This window comes from Dichomitus squalens (assembly GCF_000275845.1).
Source record: "Dichomitus squalens LYAD-421 SS1 unplaced genomic scaffold DICSQscaffold_51, whole genome shotgun sequence".
NCBI classification, from domain to species: domain Eukaryota; kingdom Fungi; phylum Basidiomycota; class Agaricomycetes; order Polyporales; family Polyporaceae; genus Dichomitus; species Dichomitus squalens.
Window position 1 is genome coordinate 92001 of NW_006766933.1, and position 21055 is coordinate 113055.

At 56.8% G+C, this 21055-nt stretch overlaps 8 protein-coding genes across 8 annotated transcripts; 5 read left to right on the plus strand and 3 right to left on the minus strand.

Annotated features, from left to right (window-relative positions):
- Positions 1 to 419: 419 nt before the first annotated feature.
- On the minus strand, positions 420 to 3735 carry DICSQDRAFT_111418 (uncharacterized protein). The gene is made up of 6 exons (XM_007369545.1): positions 3375 to 3735; positions 3145 to 3318; positions 2467 to 2563; positions 2338 to 2416; positions 1334 to 2277; positions 420 to 1277 (listed from the first exon to the last, which is right to left on the minus strand). The coding sequence occupies exons 1-6, from the start codon at positions 3677 to 3679 to the stop codon at positions 735 to 737; spliced, it is 2142 nt and encodes a 713-aa protein (XP_007369607.1). The 5' UTR covers positions 3680 to 3735; the 3' UTR covers positions 420 to 734.
- A 2367-nt stretch (positions 3736 to 6102) lies between these two features.
- Positions 6103 to 7350, plus strand: DICSQDRAFT_129366 (uncharacterized protein; the record flags this gene model as incomplete). The annotated part of the gene is made up of 1 exon (XM_007369546.1): positions 6103 to 7350. One exon carries the CDS (start codon positions 6103 to 6105, stop codon positions 7348 to 7350), a length of 1248 nt encoding a protein of 415 aa, XP_007369608.1.
- A 655-nt stretch (positions 7351 to 8005) lies between these two features.
- On the plus strand, positions 8006 to 9621 carry DICSQDRAFT_91932 (alpha/beta-hydrolase). The gene is made up of 3 exons (XM_007369547.1): positions 8006 to 8675; positions 8770 to 9029; positions 9096 to 9621. The coding sequence occupies exons 1-3, from the start codon at positions 8234 to 8236 to the stop codon at positions 9360 to 9362; spliced, it is 969 nt and encodes a 322-aa protein (XP_007369609.1). The 5' UTR covers positions 8006 to 8233; the 3' UTR covers positions 9363 to 9621.
- Positions 9622 to 10042: 421 nt separating this feature from the next.
- DICSQDRAFT_157239 (family S53 protease-like protein) lies at positions 10043 to 12982 on the plus strand (the record flags this gene model as incomplete). The annotated part of the gene is made up of 9 exons (XM_007369548.1): positions 10043 to 10336; positions 10415 to 11108; positions 11166 to 11431; positions 11514 to 11733; positions 11792 to 11902; positions 11966 to 12162; positions 12218 to 12355; positions 12413 to 12857; positions 12923 to 12982. The coding sequence occupies exons 2-9, from the start codon at positions 10851 to 10853 to the stop codon at positions 12980 to 12982; spliced, it is 1695 nt and encodes a 564-aa protein (XP_007369610.1). The 5' UTR covers positions 10043 to 10336; positions 10415 to 10850.
- Positions 12983 to 14365: 1383 nt separating this feature from the next.
- Positions 14366 to 15261, plus strand: DICSQDRAFT_111425 (carbohydrate kinase). The gene is made up of 2 exons (XM_007369549.1): positions 14366 to 14524; positions 14579 to 15261. The coding sequence occupies exons 1-2, from the start codon at positions 14429 to 14431 to the stop codon at positions 15170 to 15172; spliced, it is 690 nt and encodes a 229-aa protein (XP_007369611.1). The 5' UTR covers positions 14366 to 14428; the 3' UTR covers positions 15173 to 15261.
- A 584-nt stretch (positions 15262 to 15845) lies between these two features.
- Positions 15846 to 17011, minus strand: DICSQDRAFT_15489 (uncharacterized protein; the record flags this gene model as incomplete). The annotated part of the gene is made up of 2 exons (XM_007369550.1): positions 15846 to 16315; positions 16339 to 17011. Coding segments are annotated over 2 exons (1143 nt in total), but the record flags the coding sequence as incomplete, so codon positions are not given.
- Positions 17012 to 17313: 302 nt separating this feature from the next.
- DICSQDRAFT_157242 (Rpr2-domain-containing protein) lies at positions 17314 to 18140 on the plus strand (the record flags this gene model as incomplete). The annotated part of the gene is made up of 3 exons (XM_007369551.1): positions 17314 to 17588; positions 17642 to 17724; positions 17776 to 18140. The coding sequence occupies 3 exons, from the start codon at positions 17314 to 17316 to the stop codon at positions 18138 to 18140; spliced, it is 723 nt and encodes a 240-aa protein (XP_007369613.1).
- Positions 18141 to 18377: 237 nt separating this feature from the next.
- On the minus strand, positions 18378 to 20625 carry DICSQDRAFT_140200 (uncharacterized protein). Its single transcript, XM_007369552.1, has 2 exons — positions 19558 to 20625; positions 18378 to 19494 (listed from the first exon to the last, which is right to left on the minus strand). The coding sequence occupies exons 1-2, from the start codon at positions 20137 to 20139 to the stop codon at positions 18439 to 18441; spliced, it is 1638 nt and encodes a 545-aa protein (XP_007369614.1). The 5' UTR covers positions 20140 to 20625; the 3' UTR covers positions 18378 to 18438.
- Between the last annotated feature and the right edge of the window lie 430 nt (positions 20626 to 21055).

Genomic DNA, 21055 nt, shown 5'->3' on the forward strand with positions numbered 1-21055 from the left:
CTTTGGTGACATTCGGATCATCTCCCCACCTCCTTGTTTTAGATGAGCTGACAAACTACCTCGAGTACCTGTCGACAGAGGCACTTTCGAGAATGGAGGCGTTGAAGAAACACAACGGCACAGCGCACGTTGTGTCCCATGACCAGTCCTTTGTCTCCAAGGCAGCTGAGCAGGTTTACGCAGTAAAGCAAGGCCAGTTAGTGTACTTAGAGTCAGAGGGAGGTACATATGAAGGAGTATGTCAAATTGTGTCGGAAACACAGTCTCAAGTAACAACTGAATTGGGCTTGCATATTGTTTTGTGATGTAGACTGGATGAGGGCTCGCGGATTGCACTAAACATATATAATGTACAATAACCTACTACCAATTGAGGATGACGGAAGCCGTTTCTTCGAGCCGACTTACATCCGCCAGTGGCAGGGTTCATGCCATGAGGAGCGCACAAGTCTCATATTTTCCGTAAACGATATGACATGACCATAAGTACTGGAAAGCCGGGGTGCAGCTTCTGTGTATACAAGTATTACAACGTCTTCGCATTCTGGGGTGTATTCTCCTATATTATTGAGATTTCTCTCGCTCAGTTCTATGCTCTCGACTTGCATTCGGAGGATAGCTTCAGTCGAGACCTAGTACACGCACCGTGAAGCCGACCTTTGCGCTGGCACAAGAAATTCGCAATAGGCGCCAAGGGGATCTAGTGGCAATCAGCAGTGCCTTGCTTGGCCAGATCATGTGATCCCCGGAGTCCGGCGGAGTCCGCCAGACTCGCTGGACTCAACGGTCTCGATGTTCTCGCCGCCGCCTATGTCAGGCGCGTCTTTCTTCTCCCCAGGCTCCGTTTCGCTCGGCTTCGACGCACTCGGAGGCGCGTCGATCGTATTCGCCCGCTTCACCGGCCCAAGCAGCTTGCTCGTCAACCCGCCCCGCTTCTTCCCCGTGCCCGTGCCTGTACTCGACCCGCCTTCGAACGAGACGAGCAAGGTGCCTGGGGAACTCGCGACCGACTGCGGGTGTAAGTACGGCGACGACGGCGTGGTCCGCACGCCGGAAGGCGCAGATGCGGGCGAAAATCCAGGCTTGGGGTCCCTGCTGCGTCCCCGGCGGCGGGAGAGGAAGCGCTTGGCGATGTCGGGTGAGATGTGCGGGGCAACGCGCGCACGGCTCTCCGGGTCGAATTCGTCGTAGATCTCCTCCCCTATCATCTCCTCAACGATATCTTCCAGGGTGATGATACCGAGCGGCATCACATAAGGGTCCATGCTCGCGATGAACTGCGGGGCCGGACAGTGTCATCATTGCTCAGTGAGAGTATGAAAGCGGTACCTACGTCATCAGCTTGCTCCTTCGCCAGGACAGCGTCGTCCGGAAGGCGTTGCTCGCGACCGACGCTGAGCGCCTTCGCCAATCCGGTCTGGACGATGCTCTGCGGCTGCGTCTCCTTCTGGACGTCACCGAGCTCGACGTCGTCCGTCCTACCTTCGACGTTGTCCGCAGACGCTTTACGCTTCTTGCGGCCCTTGCGGCCCCACTTGCGCTTCTTCTTCACGCCCTCTAGTCCGTCGCCCCGGAGGGTTGCATCGTGGTCGCTCGTGCTCGTGGTCCCAGCCTCGTCACCGCTTTCATCGGAGCCCGACTCGGAGCTGGACGAGTCGCCCATGCCAACACGGTCCTTGAGACGCTGCGTCAGGCCCTTCTTCACCTCCTTTTGCACGCTCTTCGCCTTCTCCACGCTGAACCGGCTGACGATGGCCATGTGGCTCCGGCCCTCCTGGAACTTGTCGAGAATAGTGAGCAGCGGCTCGTTGAACGGCACGCAGGGGAGTGGGTTGAGCGGAATGTTCCTCAGAGGAATGGCATCCTTGGGGTCCAGAAGTAGCAATTGCTTCACGAGCAGCACGCCGACGAGCTTCTTGACCTTCTGCACGCGGTCTGGGAGGGGTGCATCCTCGGCAACAGGGACCTTGGGAGTTACAGTGCCGGAGATGCTCGGATGCCTGCTTACGGCAGGAGCGTTGGGGCTTACAACGGGTACCTCCACTTCTTCATAGATGGGCACCCGGGAGTGGCCGGTGTCACCAATGCGCTTCATGGTGTCGAAGTCTAGCTTGGCGTCAATGCTGAGCATGAAGACCTTGTCCAGCGGAGTCATGCTCTCCCTAACGACTTTCTCTTGAAGGTCAAGGGTCGCTCCGATGATGTTGACCGTGTCGGATTGTAGATCTCCACCGAGTTCACCGGTCGCGGAGTGCAAGGCGATAAGTTCCTTCAGTTCTATGAGCCGACGCAATTACGTCAATATCTGAGCTCGCCGTGACACGACAGACGGCTTACCAGCTCGGCGGTACATGATGCCGTGATGAGGTCCTAAGACTATCTCCATGAGCTTGGCAACGGGCCATGACACAATTCCCTGATAAATTGTAAGCATTGAATGGAGACTACAGTACTGACGGCACTCACGATGGCGAAAATGAGCATCCGAACGAACCATGCCATCTGCGCGCCGATAGCCAAGCCATATCTCGTGCAGAGTGACTGAGGAATGATCTCCGAGAAGCTGAAAATGCGTCGTCAACAAGATGTATCCAACAGCTTGCACGGAATGAAAGGTAATGAGACGGTAGCTAGGCCAAATCAGCACTGATACGCTGATAATTCCGTTGCATATCGTCCGGGGACCAGGTGCAAGAAAAAAATGACAGGACGCTGGGATGCAAGGATAAACCGAAGTCTTGAGAACCAACATTGTCGTTCAGTCATCCCAACCTTATCTTAACCTGTCTCCTACCCTGTCCCGCCTGTTCTGCTCACTAGACATGCTGGTCCCTACGCAGGGGGGCATAGGTCTGACGCATAGTCTCCCCTCGCGTCAACTGACGAGCCCGCGATACCAATAGACAACTACAGGTACTGCGGAATGTAGAAGGACGCGGACGAAAGTCTACGAGACCGGCGGGCCTGGCCTCCATACCCCTTGGGATCACTTTGTACATACTGTTCGCACTTGACTATAAGCTCGACTCGACGCGCACGGTAGCCAAGACCACGCCAAGCCCACTCCGGCGAAGATTGTCTTAAAGATAGCGCGGCGGTTTCGGCGAGCCGAAAGGTGCGCATGGAAACGAAGACAACACTCACATAACAATCAAGGCAGTACTGGCAACAACACTCTGAATGCCGCCACCTAGGACTGGCTCGGAGATCACGGGGAGAGCCTCGTTGACGACCATGTTGGCCAAGAGAAGGGTGATGAGGAGGAGATGGCCATTCTTACGAATGGGCAGGATCTTCTGGGCGTATCTTCTCTGCTTGCTAGAAGAGACAAGAGGTGAGCGGTCAAAAATGTGAGAGCCAAGAAGGTGACGTACGGTGTGCCACTGATGCTCAAGACGTGCAGCTGTGTCTCGTCCAAACTCATGTAGCCAAGCGTCAGACCAGCGAATAGCCCAGAGAGCAGGACAAGGATAGGGATAAGACAGGCGAAGACAATAAATTTAGTCTTGTTGTCCCTCTCCGCTTTGGGTTCCCTTTTTGCGAAGGAATGTGTGTAGTCTGCAGCATCCTGCCACGAGTAGCCAACGAGCTTGCTGAGGCCGTGGGTGGCGAGAGTGAACAACGAGTAGGTTAGACGTGGATACTTGTTCGCCACATGATTGACAGGGGTCGGGACCATATATGTCAAACAGAACAAGCTATTGTAATCTGCAACAAGTCAAGAGGACGAAGGAGGTGAGGACAGAGGACTGAGCAATGCGCTGAACGCCGACCCCGAGCTCAGGGCGGTTCATATAGCGCCCATGACAGAAGTCTTGGCATACGGCACCATCGGCATCGCGGCATCTCATGGCATGGCCGAGCGGCATACGATTTCGTCTGCATCTGACGAACTTCATTTCGTTCTGTATAGACAAGCAGCCGTACGCGTAAGGCCTGAGGTGAGTCCTTATGCTTCTTGCACCATCTTAGACAGTTCTGTGTATCACGCCTACTCGCTTTTCTTCAGGCCGGGCATGCAACAGCCACCTTGGCCTGGGATGAAGAGACCTCGACGTGGTGACGCTACGGTCCCGCATAACAGTCCTTTTTGCTGTGTCTTGGGTTGTGCCGAGTCTTCGCTTGCAGCCTACCGCTGATATCAAGTATTTATCATGGGCCAGAGTGCAGCGAATACAGAACTTCGTAGTTCAAGTGAAGCCAAGTCAAGCATCCCTTAGGGCGGAGAGTAGACCGTGGTGGCATATGCCAATTTCGGCAGAGCTCCGGACAGACCATAGTTCAGGTCTACTTCTGCGGGCTGCGGTAGCCTTCAAGTGCCCTGAACTTGTCGTCAGTGACCCAACTTTGTCAGCTCAAACTGTCCTTTGAGGCTTTGAGGTAAGTGCTGTGGCTCTTGGAGAGACTGTCAGCATGCCAGATCCTGCACCACACATGGAACCCCAGATATCAGACATAGTGCCAACTTTGTCACGGACGAGCAGGGGGGGGGAAGCTAACCATGCCTACAAACCTAGCAGTGCTCTTCCAGAACGATGAAACTACGTCACTGGCTTATCGGTGGGTACGTTCGGCGAATCGCTGGCTAGAACTTCGCAACGGGTTTGGGCTGTGCTAGCGGCAAAGCTGTGAGTGGTACTTGCAGGGAAAATCACGTTCAGCAGAGGCTCATTCGATCGTAGTCGCTCCATTTCTGTCCACGGCGTACGGTTTCGACTGTGCAGAGGACGCGCCGTCACTCAAGGTTCTATCCCGCAATGTCGCCATGCCAGCCGTGAGACGGAGAGTCTTCAGTATGTGACCTTCCGCGATCACCGCATTCCCAGCGCCTGTCGACCATCCGGACCCGGTGCGTCCGCTCCCGCATGCGCTATCTACAACGAGTGTCCATCGAGCTGCTGTGGTATCGAAGTCCGCCGGCATAATGAGCGATATTACGCGCACACCGCGAGATGGATGTGTCGCGCCCGTAAAAATACTGTCAACGCTCATGCCTCCTGCCGCGGGGGCAGTGGGCAGAGAACCAGTTACAACCGTCCTCACGTCACACGGAAATGATCTAATCTGACAGCTTCCTGCCTCCCGTTCCCTCAAATAGCCCCTTAGTGCGTCCGGATGAAGGGCCGGCACTCATTCTCCACAGGGCATTGACTGAGTCAGTCGCCCCCGGTTCGTTCGACTCTCTCAGCACCCTGGCGGGCCTTTTCTTTCTGGTCCTTTCTTCGTTGTTGTATCCTATTGTCACTCATTTCGCCCACTCGTTTGTTAAGAGATGGAGGCATGGACAGTATTCAGGTATATCCGGAGGGTGGTCTTCAGTGTGTATTCACCACCTCTTTTCGTTGGTGCTGAGATACTGATGTATATACTTCGGTAGTCTTCCTAGCCATCCTTGGGTTGGTCTGGGCAGGTCTTTTGTCCTTTTATCTATCTAAAGAGTGGAGCCATGCTACTGTCACGCAACGTGAGTGTTCGTTCTTCTGTGCAATCGTCGCCCCCCTGAAACCAGCATAGGTGCTATTATCCTCGCCATGATCGGTGTCAATTTCTTCTCTTCTCTTTTGCTCTATCTCATGTAAGTGCTTCGCAAGCGACCTCCATGTTCGATTATATAAAATCGTATAGGGCCGTTGTTGTATTCAAGATGTGGAAGGAGCTTCTTCGAGTGTTGTCTCTGCTTGGGATGCACGCCAGTAAGTCCTATGTTGTATCGGCGCTAAAAGAAGCTTATCCTCGTGTGCTACAGCCCCTGCTGTACTTTATACATTCTACGGCTCTGGCTACTCATGTGCACCATTTGGTACGCAACAATACACAGAAGAGTAGTCCGACATCTGTTCACACCTACACAACGCTCGCAGATACCCGAACGACGTGCAACCTCGTCCACATTGTGATATTCTGTGTTGCGTGGGCTATCTGTGGAATTCGTGAGTTCCGAACCGATCCTGATTTAGCGCTTGCTAACGAGGAACACAAGTTGTTATATATACGATATATCTCTGCATAATGTCGCGCATTCCTCGTCCATTCCCTCTCGTTACTCCCAATGAGCTTATCAGCAGCTCAACGCTCAGCCGCATTCCCAGTGGCTCGCCTTCCATGTCTTCCGTCACCTCCGCGACGGGCCTGCTCAGGCAGCCTCAGATCCGGCCGTACAGTCCTCCGACTGGCCGTCCCCCGAGCCGCTCTCCCTCGGTCCACTCCCAGGCTTCCGCTACTGCGCGGACCATGCCCAAGAGATTGTTCGTCGCTAACGCCGATGCTGCGCCGGTCCCAGAGGACACCTTCATCCGAGCACACCGAGAACAACAGGTGCGCCGTGGAGGCTCTTACGGCGCCATGGGAAGCCCAGCCCACCCTCGTCCCACGGACCTAATCTCCTTCTCTCCGGCGCCGTCGGTGCATTCCCGACATGGCTCCTTGAGTACCCCTCGTCGCATTGCAACATCACCCTCGAGCGCAGGGACCTTCGGACGGCGCCCGTCCGCTGCTGCGTCGGTGACGCCCCGACAGATGGAAGAAGGCAACGCGCGCGCTCCGCGAGGGCCGCTTCTGCTCGGCGCGAATCCATTCATGGATTCGCCCTCGCGCAACGCCAGCCCCGAGTCTTTCCATTCTGGCTTCAGCATGAGCAGCGCACCCACGCACTCCAGCTCCGGAAGCTCGTATACGCCGTTTAGCCGGACGTACGGCAGTTACCTCTCGCCGTACGCTTCCTACTCTTCCAATGGAAGCCTCGTTGGTGTCCCTTCTCAACTCCAGCCGGGCGCAGAACCTTACCCCGCATTCACCAATCCGTTCATGCCTCCGATGAGGGATTCGAAGGCCTCGAACGTCAGTTACCCAGGTACTCCTCTAGGGACGCCCGCTGCCTTAACTCCAAGCAACGCCTCGGTGCACTCCTTGGTGCCTAGCGTCCATCTCCTCGACACACACCCCAGCACGCAACCCCAGTACAACCCGCAGTTTGGCATCGTCCCAGCCAACTCGCTCAGCGCCCCGCCTACGGCGCACATACGAGCTCCGAGCGACGACCTGCTCTGGCGCCCCTACAGCGCGGGCGCGCGCATGAGCCGCAGTCCGAACGATCCGCTGTACGAGGACGTCAAGCTCCCGAACCCGTACGGCGGGGAAATCAGACGATTTGGCAGCGTCCCGCACGTGCGGAGTGGGAGCTACTCTGACGGGTACGGGGCTGCTGGTTATGGGTCGTTTAGCGTTCGGGGCGCTCCTTATGTAGGGCAGGGTCAGGGAATTCCCATTCGCGGGGAAGGGATCGCCAGGGGCGCCGTTGTGGCTCAGGTCCCGAGTTGGCGAGAGATGGTCATGCGGGCCGCTAGTGGCTGAGGGATGAGAGAGCAGAAATTATGGAAGGTCGAGCTACTGGACGTGCGGCAGATGGGGTTGGTAGAACGGATGGAAGCGTGGGTCTGGGTTCTGTACTCGACCCATAGCCTGGACTTGACTGCACGTTATTGGACAGTCCGGACACAAAGGATCATTAAACACGGATGGTACGTCCTGTTAGACATGTTCGGGTGATTCATGTACCCCTGTCTTAGATTTCAACAGGTCGGAGGTCAATCTATCGACGCGTCACTCCCCATCTCTGCTATATATATGTAGATCTCCGGTGTCTGCATGATCAGACGGCCCTCGCGGGCGCTACATAACGATGAGACTGGTACATGTACATATGTATTCTGTTATTGAATCGGGCCGGGCTACCCGGTTAGACTATGTACAGCGCCGACTGATCGCCACGCGGCCAAAGGCGGTGCGCCTCTCTACTGACCTTACTCAAGTGCATACAGCCTCCTCGGCCTCAGATCAACATATCAACGGCCGTAAATCCGTCCACCTGGTAGTATCTTGGCACATTGCTTAAGCGTCGAGCCCTCATTTTCACTATTGATGCTCTGATCATGTTGCTAGGCATGACGTGCACTCTTAAACAGAGCCCTTCGGAGGGAGGACTACCTTCGATCCTCCGAGTCCACCACGACCGCTGACGACCACGACGCGGGCAGGCCGTGCCGCCGTTCTTTTTTCTTATTTCCCTCGTTATTGGCCCTGGTTGGCTCCTTGCTGCTTCTACTACCCCAGGCGGGCTACACTATCAATTTCGAAGACGAGCATCTGCTGAAAAGATCGACGTGTCGAAGACAAGCCACCTATTGCTTCCGGGCCGCGTGTCTCCCAACGGGTGCATCCAAATCTCGTCGAAAGAATGCGCGCTTTAGCTGTCGGTCTCCTACTTGCGGCCGTGCAATTGGCGTCCGCGGCGCCCACTCCCATCCCCACGCCAGAGCCCTTCTCCGGGATGAACGCTGGGACAGGCGATTCGACCCCGATCCCTGTCTCGGAAGAGGACATCACGTCGCAACTCGTGCGTCCGGCGCTCTTCGCCCGCGCGGTATATTGCTCGTCGCCCGTCGTGGAAACCTGGTCTTGCGGGGAGCCATGCGACGCGCTGGGCTCCAATGTCAAGGTCCTCGTCGCAGGTGGAGACGACGAGAAGATACCCAACTTCTTCGTTGCGTACGATCAGGACAAGGACACGGTGGTAGTCGCTCATCAGGGGACTGAGCCGAAGAATTTCTTGTCCGACCTGAACGATCTTGAAATCGTCCAGGTGGGCGCGAACACGACCCTCTTGCCCGGCGCAGGTGGTACGTACACATGGAGCGGCCTGTTCTATCTACCTTCCCTCACGCTGTCTTCCGTAATGTGCTGATCGCCGGTTCTCTTGCGCATATTGCACAGATGATGTGAAGCTGCATGACGGATTCGCGGCCACGCAGGGGAGGACCGCCGACCTCGTCCTCTCCACCGTGCAGTCTGCACTGGACTCCACGGGGTCGAAGCAGTTGCAGGTGATCGGGCATAGTCTCGGTGCAGCAATTGCGAGCATCGACGGGGTGATGCTGAAGATGAAGCTCGATCCGAGTATCGCCATCACCACCACGGTTTTCGGCTTGCCGCGAGTCGGAAACCAAGCGTGGGCAGATCTTGTGGATTCCACGGTGGGTACTCATGTGACGTGAATTCCGCGGCGCATGGCTTGCTGATTTTCGCGTCCACGCTCCCAGCTCGGCTCTTCCTTCACTCACGTCACGAACCAAAATGATCCTGTCCCCCGTGTCCCTCCACAGTTCTTGGGATTCCAACACCCGAGCAACGAGGTTCATATCTCAGCAGTGGACCCGACCGGCAACAATGCCACTGCGACTTTCTGTCCGGGTCAGGAGAATGATCAATGTGCGGATAGTAACAATATCTTGGATGCGAGCGTCACGAACCATAGGGGACCATACTTCGCGAACATATCGATGGGCAATCGGTTCTGCCCGCTTTGATATGTTCTGGATGATAAGGGGGCTCCGAAGTCTTCATGTCGACATGTCTAGCCTAGCACAAGGTGTTTTGTTCGATGACTTCCCTGGATGAGTCGTTTGGTACCGGTACCAGTCGCGGGATCAATATTTCAATAGGCAGAAGCATGCGAACCTGGTGGTCGAGTCACTGCTTATGCAGTTCGTCGGTGTGTGATGCCCGGCTGGATCGACTGCCGTTAGCTTGGGGCTACTGTCTCCTCTTTCGACAACGATAGTTACGAGCTCCCATAGTGCAGCGCGCCGGAGGACCCACCTGACAAACGGAATGTTATCGTATCGTATGATGCCACATGCATCATGCATACGTCCCTCAACAGCTTGTCAGAATGTAAGACGGTTGCTGAGTTCTTTTACGGTGCCATGAGGCGTTGTATTACAACATGTCCATGTGTCCCTCAGCTCTATTTCCCAGGTTGTTGATGTGGATCGTCTACATTGAGCCTTCCCGAAGCCAGTTTACTTGCCAATATTGGGAATAGGTGACGCAGTGAAGTTCGCATGCTTCAAGGGTTGCCTGAAACGGACGAATCGGTGATGGCCGGCGTTGCTGCCGACCGAAAGTAAGAGCGCATGGTGTCGACTCTCGCCGAGTTCGACGATCTACCCTACGGTCGACTGCGGCTTGCATCTCTTCCGGATCGCTCTCACGATGATAGCGGTTCACGCGCGAAGTTCAATAGACGGTGCGGCAGCCATCTTCCCAGCCAGTACTGATACCATCTTCCGATACGCTCCACAGACTTCGACGCTGCATAGAGTTCGATAGAGATGACATTGATGATGCTTCTCTACGTCCGCGCTCGAAAGTTCCGTGATCGAGACTACGAGTTTACATCCCCGTGGTCGGGCTTCTTCGATGGCACGTACGCGCGATAAGAGGGCCTCCCCCTGGGTCCCGTGCTAGGCCCACGCGAGGCTCCGTCAGAGATCCACTCGTGAGTTGTGTTTGTTTTTATACCTCTTATCCGGTTCATACATATGCTCACTTCTATCTTGTCCAATTGGAAGCGCAGATCTTCTAACTTCTAACAGGCAGATGACTGGCCGCAAACCTACTTTCTCAATGCCGCATGCAGCAGCTCTCACAGTGCGTTGCTGATGAGAAAGAGGTACCAATAACCGGCACTCGTCCATACTGTGCTGGAAGCATGTCCTCCTCAACGGGGTCACCTTGCCCAACAGGAAACACCGACAGATGTCCCGATAGCTTTCCGGCAAATCTCACACGAGAATCAACGGCGCCGCGTGGGGAACGCCTGCTCTGTGGTTCTCTGCTCGCCTGCTTCCATGCGTTCGTTGCACTGTCCCCGGACCGCCTGACCAGTATCGAAGGTGCACTGACATCGCCTTGGCGCGCTACATGGCTATAAAAGTGGATGTCCTTCAGTATGACTTCCTTACGAGCATACTAGCTCTCGGTCGTCCTTGGACTCTCGGTCTCCTGTCGCCATGTTCTCCAAGGCCCTCGTTGTGATCTGCTTCGCCGCAGTTGCCCTCGGCAAGCCCGTCGCCCGCAGCTTGCAGGTGCACGAGACCCGCGAGCAGGTCCCCGCCGCATTCTCGTTGGCCGGTCCTGCTTCTCCGGACACCATGCTGAATCTGCGCATCGCGCTCGTTTCGAGCGACATGGCGGGTCTGGAGAAGGCGCTGTACGACGTCAGTACTCCCGGCAGCGCACTCTACGGACAGCACCTTAGCAAGGAAGAGGTACAGTTCTACCGTCCGCAGTAACGCTCCGACATTGTCTGACAACCGGATTTACAGGTGGAGCAGTTCGTCGCCCCAACATCGGAGACTGTAGACGCGGTCACCTCTTGGCTGAAGGAGAACGACGTCGAAGCCGCGAAGGCTTCTCCAGCCGGCGACTGGTTGAGCATCTCGATCCCAGTCAGCAAGGCCAACGAGCTCTTCGACGCTAACTTCTCGGTCTTCACGCACTCCAAGACTGGCACGCAGTCGATCCGCACGCTCACGTACTCCATCCCCACTGATCTCAAGAACAAGCTCGATTTTGTACACCCCACCACCGTGTGAGTAGCGATACCAATTACTGTAGCCACCGAATGCGACGTCATCATGAATGACTGACACGATGCCTTGCCTGATTTCTAGCTTTGCGCAGCCATTCTCTGGCCCTCAATTCCACACCCCGATTCTGACCCCTGCAGTTAACGTAACGTCAGATGCCGTTCCCTCATCGTGCGGTTCCACTATTACTCCGGCCTGCTTGCAAGCGCTCTACGGCATCCCAACCACGAGCAACGCGATCTCATCCAATGTTTTGGGAGTCAGCGGCTTCATCGACCAATTCGCCCAGAAGGCTGACCTTAAGGTGCGGATTACTCTGCTTTCGGAAGACCTGTATCAGTACTCATGCACATGTTCCTCAGAGCTTCCTCTCTCGCCTACGTACTGACCTCCCGTCGACAACCACATTCACGCTCCAGACCCTCGATGGCGGTGAAAACCCACAAAGCGCAAGCGACGCCGGTATCGAAGCTGTGAGTCGGGCGTACTGAAATCGATGTTCTGCCAATCGCTGATCCTCGTTGGGCCATGTATAGAACCTTGATATCCAATACACCGTCGGCGTCGCATCAAAGGTCCCAGTCAACTTCATCTCTGTCGGCGACAACAACCAGGATGGCATCAATGGTTTCCTCGACATCATCCAATTCCTCCTCAACGAGTCTACCCCCCCTACCGTTCTCACGACCAGCTACGGCTTCAACGAGCCCGACCTGACATCTAGCGTCGCAAAGTAAAGCATATATGCTTCTCGATCCCTCCTTCAGTTAGCTCACAGGCTCCCCTAGCAACCTCTGCAATGCTTACATGCAGCTCGGAGCTCGCGGCACGTCCATCCTCTTCGCGTCTGGTGATGGGGGTGTCTCCGGCTCGCAGAGCCAAAGCTGCACCACGTTCATACCGACCTTCCCCTCGGGATGCCCCTTGTGAGTAAACCCATGAGTGCAAAGGAGTCGGAAGATGCTCACACCGTATCCGGGTAGCTTGACTTCCGTTGGCGCCACGACCGGCATCACCGAGACTGCGGCGGACTTTTCCTCTGGTGGCTTCTCCGCCATCTTCTCGCAGCCGTCTTACCAATCCTCCGCCGTCTCGACCTACCTCACCGCACTCGGCAGCACCAACTCCGGCAAGTTCACCAAGACCGGCCGCGCGTTCCCCGACGTCTCCGCGCAGGGCGAGAACGTCGAGATCGCGGACGGCGGCGAGTTCGGGACCGTCGACGGCACGTCGTGCTCCAGCCCGATCTTCGCTAGCGTCATCGCTCTCCTGAACGACAACCGTGCCGCCGCTGGCAAGGCCCCGCTCGGCTTCCTCAACCCCTTCCTCTACTCCGCCGCCGGGACGGCGGCGTTGAACGACGTCACCACCGGAAGCAACCCAGGTTGCAACACCAATGGCTTCCCCGCCAAGGCTGGCTGGGACCCGGTGAGTCCTTCACAGAGTGGTGTAAACCAACGGAATGGATGACTGATCGTATGGCTGCCGCGCAGGTCACTGGTCTCGGTACCCCGAACTTCGCTAAGCTCCTATCGGCGACTGCCAATTTGTGAGCACGTATTAGGGACACGGATTCTCAGGGCTGTGGGACATCGGTATAGCAACGTGTAAACTCCTGTATCTGTAGCCGCACCACGTCACGAATATCACGATGAGAGATGTAGCTGTGCTTAGGTTTGCGGCGGAGCATGGTGCATAGCGACCGTTTGGTGCAGATGTGTGACGGACTCGCCCGCTCATGTCCGTCTCGCTTGATGCGCTGCGATGTCAATGACGTTCAACGTCCTGAGAATGTCCGATATTCGGATAGCTTAGACTCGAAGGGTCAGAACGGCTCACCCAAGCTTGCAAGCATACCCCATAAGAACTCCGTGTCAGTTCGCGAACAGATACATGACGTCAGATCGCATCCTAGCCGACGCCACGAGTACAAGTCGGTCTGTGCTGAGTCTATGTAGCGCAGCTTACGTTGCATACCAGCCGTCAATGGCGGAAACGGAAACGTGCTTCTGGAGGTGGAACATCTGAGGGCAAAGAACTGCCTGCTGTATGTTGTGGGTAAGTAAAGCTGGCGCTAGATGATGCAGACCCTTTGACGATGGTTGCAGGCTAACGAGGTTTGGGAGTGGACGAACTTCGCTGTGCATTAGCGTGCCATACGTATGGTACCTTGACTCTGTTCCAAAGCTAGCCTGGTTTGTGACTACGTACGGTCACCTGTCTTTTGGCGTAACGGCTTTGGCGGGCGCGTCCAGGCCAAGTTACAGAAACGTCGACCTTGAGGCGAAGCAGGACCACTAAAGACATGCTATCAGACTATGTACACATCGAATAGAAAGATGCGTTACCATCTTCCGTATAGTCCGAGGACACTGGTGCAGACCATGCCACCGTAGTGTTCCTTGTTGAGGCGTATTACAGTGCTTTGCAAAAAAGATTGCAGTGCGAAGCGCGCAAATCCGGTTTGCCCCTGTTTGGTCCCCCGTCGGCTACGGCGAGGATTTCTGTTTCGGGAACCGGGCGCTCACAAGGACTCCGTCCGTCAAAGCCGTGCTTGAGTCTGTGCCCGCTTTCCTACTGCCAAAATAAACGAAGATGTTCTCTGCCTCCGCAATATAACTTTCTAAATATATTCGGTAGGTTTGTAGCTGAAAAATCGACCATGCTGCAAAGAGGCTCCCGGCATTGCGGGCGTTTCTCCGGGTGAGCAAACAGAGGCAAACAGGATTTTGCGCGCTTCGCACTGCAATCTTTTTTGCGAAGCACTGTAGGGAAGGAGAAGGAAAACCCGTTTCTGCAAGGCCCGGATTCCGTTAACTGCACCACCCGGTGCGCCGGCGGGCCGCCACTAGATGCAGCCGGGACGTTCGGACATGTCCCGGATGCTCAAATATTGGGGACCGACGTAATGCCTAAGGTCTACCGAGCATTACAGAGCCCACTCACCCTCTTCGACGCAGCGACCACCCACCCATCAGACCGGGAACGGCCCCTAGAACATGCCGCACGAGCAGGAGCACCACAGCGAGCAGCACGCCCCACGCGCGCCCGACGCGCCCAAGCCCAAGAGGCACCCCATCCTGATCATCGTAATGGTACGTTGTCCCATCGCTCGCCCCACAACGTCGCGTTCACCCTCGCGCGCACAGGGCGTAGCGGGCACGGGCAAGACCACGCTCGCAAACGCCATCCAAGCGCGCCTCGGCCTGCCCTACATCGAGGGCGACGCCCTCCACCCCGCCGCGAACATCGCGAAGATGTCCTCGGGCGTCCCGCTCACCGACGCCGACCGCGAGCCGTGGCTCGACCTCATCCGCACCACCGCCGAGCACATGGTCGCCGAGCAGCAGGCGGACCCGTCGTACACCGGCCGCCCGGGCGTGCTCGCGACGTGCTCGGCGCTGCGCGGGTACTACCGCGACATCCTCCGCGGGACGCGTGCGCCGCCTGGCTTGCAGCTCCCTGAGCACGTCGCGCCTGCGGAGCCGCACCGTCTGCCTGCGTACTTTGTGTACATCAAGGGCGAGCCAGAGGTCATTCGGGAGAGGATATCGAAGAGGGAGGGGCACTATATGAAGCCGGGGATGCTGGATAGCCAGCTGCAGACGCTGGAGAGTCCCGAAGGCGAGGAAGGCGTCGTGGTGGTACCGCTGGATGCGTCGACGGAAGAGCAGACGGACATTGCTATCAGGGAGCTGAACAAATTACTGCCCGAACCTCTCGAGCGGGCAGTTGGGAATTAGATGCTTGTGGGCTGTGTAGAGAACCGACAGAGAATACATGAATAGACTGTACTTGTACATCTCACACAACCGCCTAGTTGGCCCATGCCATCCACATGGATTTGTTAATCCTAGTACCCTGCTAGGACGTGGCTTTGCTTGTTTTTGGGATGAGGGCGAGCACACGTCGACGTTTTCTCAGAGCACTCGAAGATTTCCCAGCACCAATCAGAAATAGTTCCTCCACGTCTGTACTACATACATACACGAAGTTTTGTACGCAGGAATAGTCGCGACGCAACGAACTGCACTCCTAGCCACCTCGCTCTTACTCGAGCGCTTCACCACCTCAGAAGCAAGCCACTCTGCGACCCTAAGGGGAGAGCGACATACTCCAAGGAGGGAGACTGCATCAAGCACGAGTCTGGAGACGTCGAAAGAAACAAGGACGCAACGATAGCAGGAATTTGAGGGGACGGGAGTAACACTAACAGTGGTAGAAGGGATTTTGTCTCTTGGTGAGGAAAAGGAAGAGACCATAGCAGAAGGAGAGGAGACGTATTGGGATAATCTTGACAATAAATAGAGGAGGGAGACGCATACAAGAGACGACGATTGACCCTAGACGCATATCATAGAACGAAGACCATACTGTCCACGGGGATGATCAGAACACGCTCACCGACGAGACAGAACCCACAGATGCACTGATCGCACCCGAGAGGTCCCATCCGCTCAGCTCCAACTCGAGGGCCGAGGGGAAATCGTCCGGGGGCGCGCTCATTGGACCCGTTTCCAGAGGCGTTGCGTCATGGGGGACCACAGGAAGCATGGCCAAAAGTCTCTGCATCTCGACCTCGCTCTCCCAGTCAATCTCCGGAAGTGAGGATGGGGGCTGGGTCATCGGCGCGGCGGAGGGTGCCGGGGCCAATTTGATTTCGGAGATCGACTGGGATCTTGACCTGGAGGGCGTAATGACAGCAGGCAGAGTAGTCTGCGGCGACACGGGAGAAGGCGCAAGGATCTCGCGGAAGAGATCGTCCATGGCGACTTCGTCCACAGCCGAGGGGGCGCCCTCACCGATCTGGATGGTCGGCGGATATGATGGTGTGGGGATGTTGAGCTCCAGCTGGAGGCGATTCGACGAATATTCAGATCCACCCGCTGCAGGGACACTGATGATAAACGAGGGGCATCAGTGGTCGCCACCCGTGCTAGGTGGCGAGTGGAATCGAAGTCGTCAGCATCGAAGAGAGTGCTGGAGTCGGAAGAGAGGTTTGATGGTGCGGGAGAGATAGGGAATAGAGGATTTGAGGGCACAAATACGGGGAAAGTAGTTGTGGGAGGGTGACCACTCGTGACTGGTGCGGAGGGCGTCGAAGAAGAGGGTGCAGAGGAGGTTGATGGTGAGGGGACGGAGGGGACGTTGAGGGGAAGGCCAGAGGCAGCTAGCGCCTTCATGACTGCTTCCCACCCGGTCTCCAGCGTCTTAACCCTCTGTCGGAGCTCCTCGTTCTCCCGTTCTCGAGCCCTGTCCTTCTCGCGCTCTTCGTCTTTCTGTTCGTGGGGATGTGATAGTTCGGTGAGACCCATGCCGGCGCGGAGTTGCCTGTTCTCCTCCTCGAGCTCCTGGACGCGGCGCTCGAGGTACGTGAACTGCGCCTTTCGGCGGTCGCGGGAGTTCTGGGCAGCGATGCGATTGCGGTGTGCGCGTGCTTCTCTACGCTCCTCTGGAGTGATTTCGGAGCGGGAACGCTTGCGCGGGGGACCTGCTAAGTCCGACGTGAATGAGTCGGGGGAGTGTGCGTCGTCTGTAGGCGATGGTGAAAGGGCAAGGTCCATGTCAGCGGGGCGTTTCATGGCTGGGTCGTGGTAGGTGGAAATTTGAGGGGAGTACGTGTCAGAACAGAAAGAGGAAGAGACAGGTCTTGTAGGAGTTCAGACTGCTCGAAGGAGATGTGAGAGTACGTGGTGGTCGTTGAGAAAGCTGTGTGGACACGTACTGAACACGTATACACCTTCTCCGCTGTTGTCGGCTATTTACCACCTTTCCTCTTTCGGCCACATCTCGTCCCACGTGAATCCCTCCGCAGCATTGCCTCCGTCCTGAACGTTCAACGTTCGGGTTCATCGCTGTCTCGACAATTCCACTGCGCCGCAGTATGGGCAAGAAGAACAAGGAACAGGAGCCTGCTGCGAAGCTGAACAGTGTCACGAATAGAGACATCATCCAACGAATCAACTTCCTCTACCAGGCCAGCACCTATCTCAGCACTATCTCCCAGCCGCCCGACGGCACTGTCCAGTTGCAGCGTAATGACAGCACGCACGGGAAGCGGAAGAAAAATACGATAAGACATCCGAAGAGCACAGCAGAACTGTCGAGATGCTATGTGGGCTCTATGCGCATCGTCGGCCAGAAGGCTATCGTCCGAATGTGAGCAACTCCGCCAGTCCTTCCGGACGCCACTCATCTTACTCTCATCATAGGGATCCGTCATTGAAGCGGACTCTCTGCAAGCAGTGTGACACTGTGCTGCTTCCAGGCGCGACTGCGTCCGTCCGTGTCAAGCGTATGTTTTATCCTGCTGATCGCGGTCTTCAAAACTGATACTCCCTACCAGCATCGGGCAGCCATGGACAGGTCGTCACATACACCTGCCTCTCTTGCAGTACCAGCCGTCGCATACCTGCGCCCCCGGTCCTGGACCTGGACGCCTCAACGGCCGAGCCGTTCGCCCCATCTACCCCGGTGGACCGCGCACCTTCGTCCTCGGCTCCTGGTCCTCTTGCCGAGGCACTGTCAGACATCATGGACGTTTATGCTCCCTCACAAGAAGCATCAGTCAGGAAAAGAGGGAGGCCGCGCAACCATCGTCGGAGACCTGTCCCCCGCATCCCACCGCTCTTCGAGAGGCCAGGTCACGTGGTATTCCGAGGAAATGAGGTGCTCCCCTCCCAACATATTAATGGATCCATGGTAGAATAGCGTAGGGCCTTCCGTGCGGTGATGTATATTTCGTTTTGCTCCAAGCAAAGAGTACTAGTGGAGCGTCCACGCGCATCAACCGGGCTCCGCCCTCAACGGGTCCCCACGTGCACAGTACAAAATGAGCCAGCCAAAAACCCACTGCCATCTCCAACACACATTCCTCCAACAATATACCTGTTCGGATCCTAAGGCTGCAGAGGATTCTTGTGCCACTTGTGTCCAGGGGACTTGCCATCGAGCGAGGCTCATGAAGCATAGCAAACTCGTGTACAGCGTTGCGGGGTATCACACTCCTCTACACGTCGGCTAGTATCCTCACCAGAATCTCCTTCACGCTCTTCCTCTCCCACCCCAGCTTCGCCCCTTTCCCAACATCTGATCCGGCAGCCCCCATCCCGGGAGGCACAGCCGGGAACATGACGCTCCCAAGTACTTCGTCGTCGGGCCCGTCACGTACGCGTAGCCGATGCGAGACCACCCTCGGGAATATCCTCGCCACATCCTCCTCCGACACATCCCATATCTCCGGCCACGACCGCTTCATCGCCTCTGTCTGTGCGTCCGCAGGCGTGAGCTCGGGCATAACCTGCGCGAGGAGCGCGTCGTACATCCCCAGCGGGCCCGAGCCCTCCATGTCCTCGGCCTCAACGCGGAGCCTCACGCCCCCTATGCTGTACTCCTCTGAGCCTTTGCCCTTCCCGGCAACGCTCTCCGCGCTCCTCCATGCTGCAGACGCGCTCCGCCAGCTCCCTGCCGTGTCGTGGTCATGACTATGGCCACGTGGATGGCCCCCGATCCGCGCCTCGTGCTCGACGAGCGCGGCCCCAATCGTGTCCCCGTTGAGAACCCGGAACGCACGCGCGAGCGCCTCCGCGTCTGCGTGAGCGCGCATCGTCAGCAGCGTGCCATCGAGCGCGGGATGGTGCCGCGTCGCGGCGAAGAGGTCGAGGAGGTACTGCTCGAGCGACGGATGAAGCGCCGCGTATGGGAAAGGCTCAGGCGCGGTAGGGTGCACAGAAGGGTACTCGTGTGTCGCATTCACGGAAGGATAGAATATTGGGGCAGCTGTCGGATACGGCCGGGCTAGCATACGCAAGTGGGCAAGTTCAGGCGCTTGGAGGACTGGCGGAGCTTGAGGGGTCGGCGCGGGTAGCGGTGCAGGCCGTCGTGCGGGAGAAGGGTGCACTGGGGTTGGTGAGGCGAAATAAGGATGGGCGGTGTGTGGGAGGGTTGAAGGCGATGGGATCGGCGTGCCGCGAGGGGTCGGAGTGTGAGCAGCCCTGTAGGCAAGGTAGCTTTGCCGTACGGACGGTGGCAACGAGACATCCGCGCTCATAGAGAATTTGTCGACCTGTGAGAGATGGGACGCATGAATATTTACGGGAGCGTTGTGGATAGAACGAAATGTCATTACCAGACCACCCAAGATCGGAGGCCGCTCGTGGGGATCCCACTTGCAAACGTAGACCAACAAGAACCCGTCGGGCAAGTTCCATGTGCCTTCCTCCACGTCGGCATCTTCTCCTGAGAGATCCGTGTCGCTATTCTCCAACCTGCCTAAGACTACCCTCCTTTCTGCGAGCACCTGCATTAGCGCACGCTGCGACGGCGCGGACGCGTGCTCTAGACCGGACACGACCACCGCGCGGGGGAGAGTCGAGACTGTGCTGCCAGAGCCTCCCGCCCGTCCGCTGTCTGGGATGCTCTTCTGCGCTCGCAGGCTCTCTACTGTTACGCTTGTAGGGAGGGACTCGTCGGCCTCTGCGACATCTTGGGCACCAAGAGGTGAGAAAAGAGAGGAAAGCGGAAGTGGGTCTGTTCTGTGCCGGTGTGCTCCAGGACGCCCTTTCGACACGGTCGATCGCACGGTTGACCCCGGAGTGCGATTCGCGAGCAACGGTCGACGGGAAGAGGCGAGTGATGACGCGTCGAAATACTTGTCATCTTCCTCTCCATCTGTGCTCACGGTGGGTAGTGATGCGGACCGTTGAGGCATATGGCTCTTGCTTCGTGATGTTTTCGTTGCACCCGCGAGCGGGATAGGGCCTGAGCGCGGCGTGCCATCCCCGCCGCTGGGACGCAAGCGAAGTGCGCTGTTGCTACGATGCGAGGACATTGAGGGTACGGGAGCACGACGGAAGAAAATCGACCGGAGAAATGCGTCGGGATGATCGGGCCTGCTGAAGGAGGAAGGGGCCTGTTTTGGCGGGGGACGCTGACGACTTCCCGACGGCTGGAACGATTTCGCAGCTATTTTCTGCTTGTGCGTGGGGATTCCTAGAATATGTTGCAGCGTCTACCAAAGGAGAATGAGCACGTCGCTTCATCTGGCATGTTGGGCTCGCTGAGGGATAGGGCATAATGTGACGGGAACATTGTCAAACATGGATTTCTGCACCGGGGAGATCTGACTGCGAGGGTCGGACAAGTAACTGGAGAGAGGAGACCCTGGTCACATAAGACGCAGTCATCGCGTCAAGCCCTACATCTTTCTGAATGGGTATCCAAAGGTTGTTGACATGTAGGAAGACAGCATACCTTCTGAGCCGCTAGAAAGCGAGGGGCGATTTGTTGCCTCAGACGGGAGCGGTTTCGAGGCTCGTGTGCGGGCAGTTTCAAGAGTATGGGTGACGGCGTGCAGACACGTATCTTTCGGGCCACCCGCGCTATCTTGCAAGCGACTCGAAACGAGCGTTGCCGCAAAAACCTGTTCGAGGTCACGGCTTCGGGTCTAAACAGGTTTGCTCGGCCCTAAGCCCGTCGAGGCTGCTCCCACCTGTAGCAGCAACTCAGCCCTCCATTCAAACATGGTGGAGAAGCTTCCTCCTAGCGTACTAGGTCGATTTCCGCGGAAAGGAACAACCGCGACCAAGACATGGATTCTGCGCGCAGGTATAAGGAACGCCTCCAGG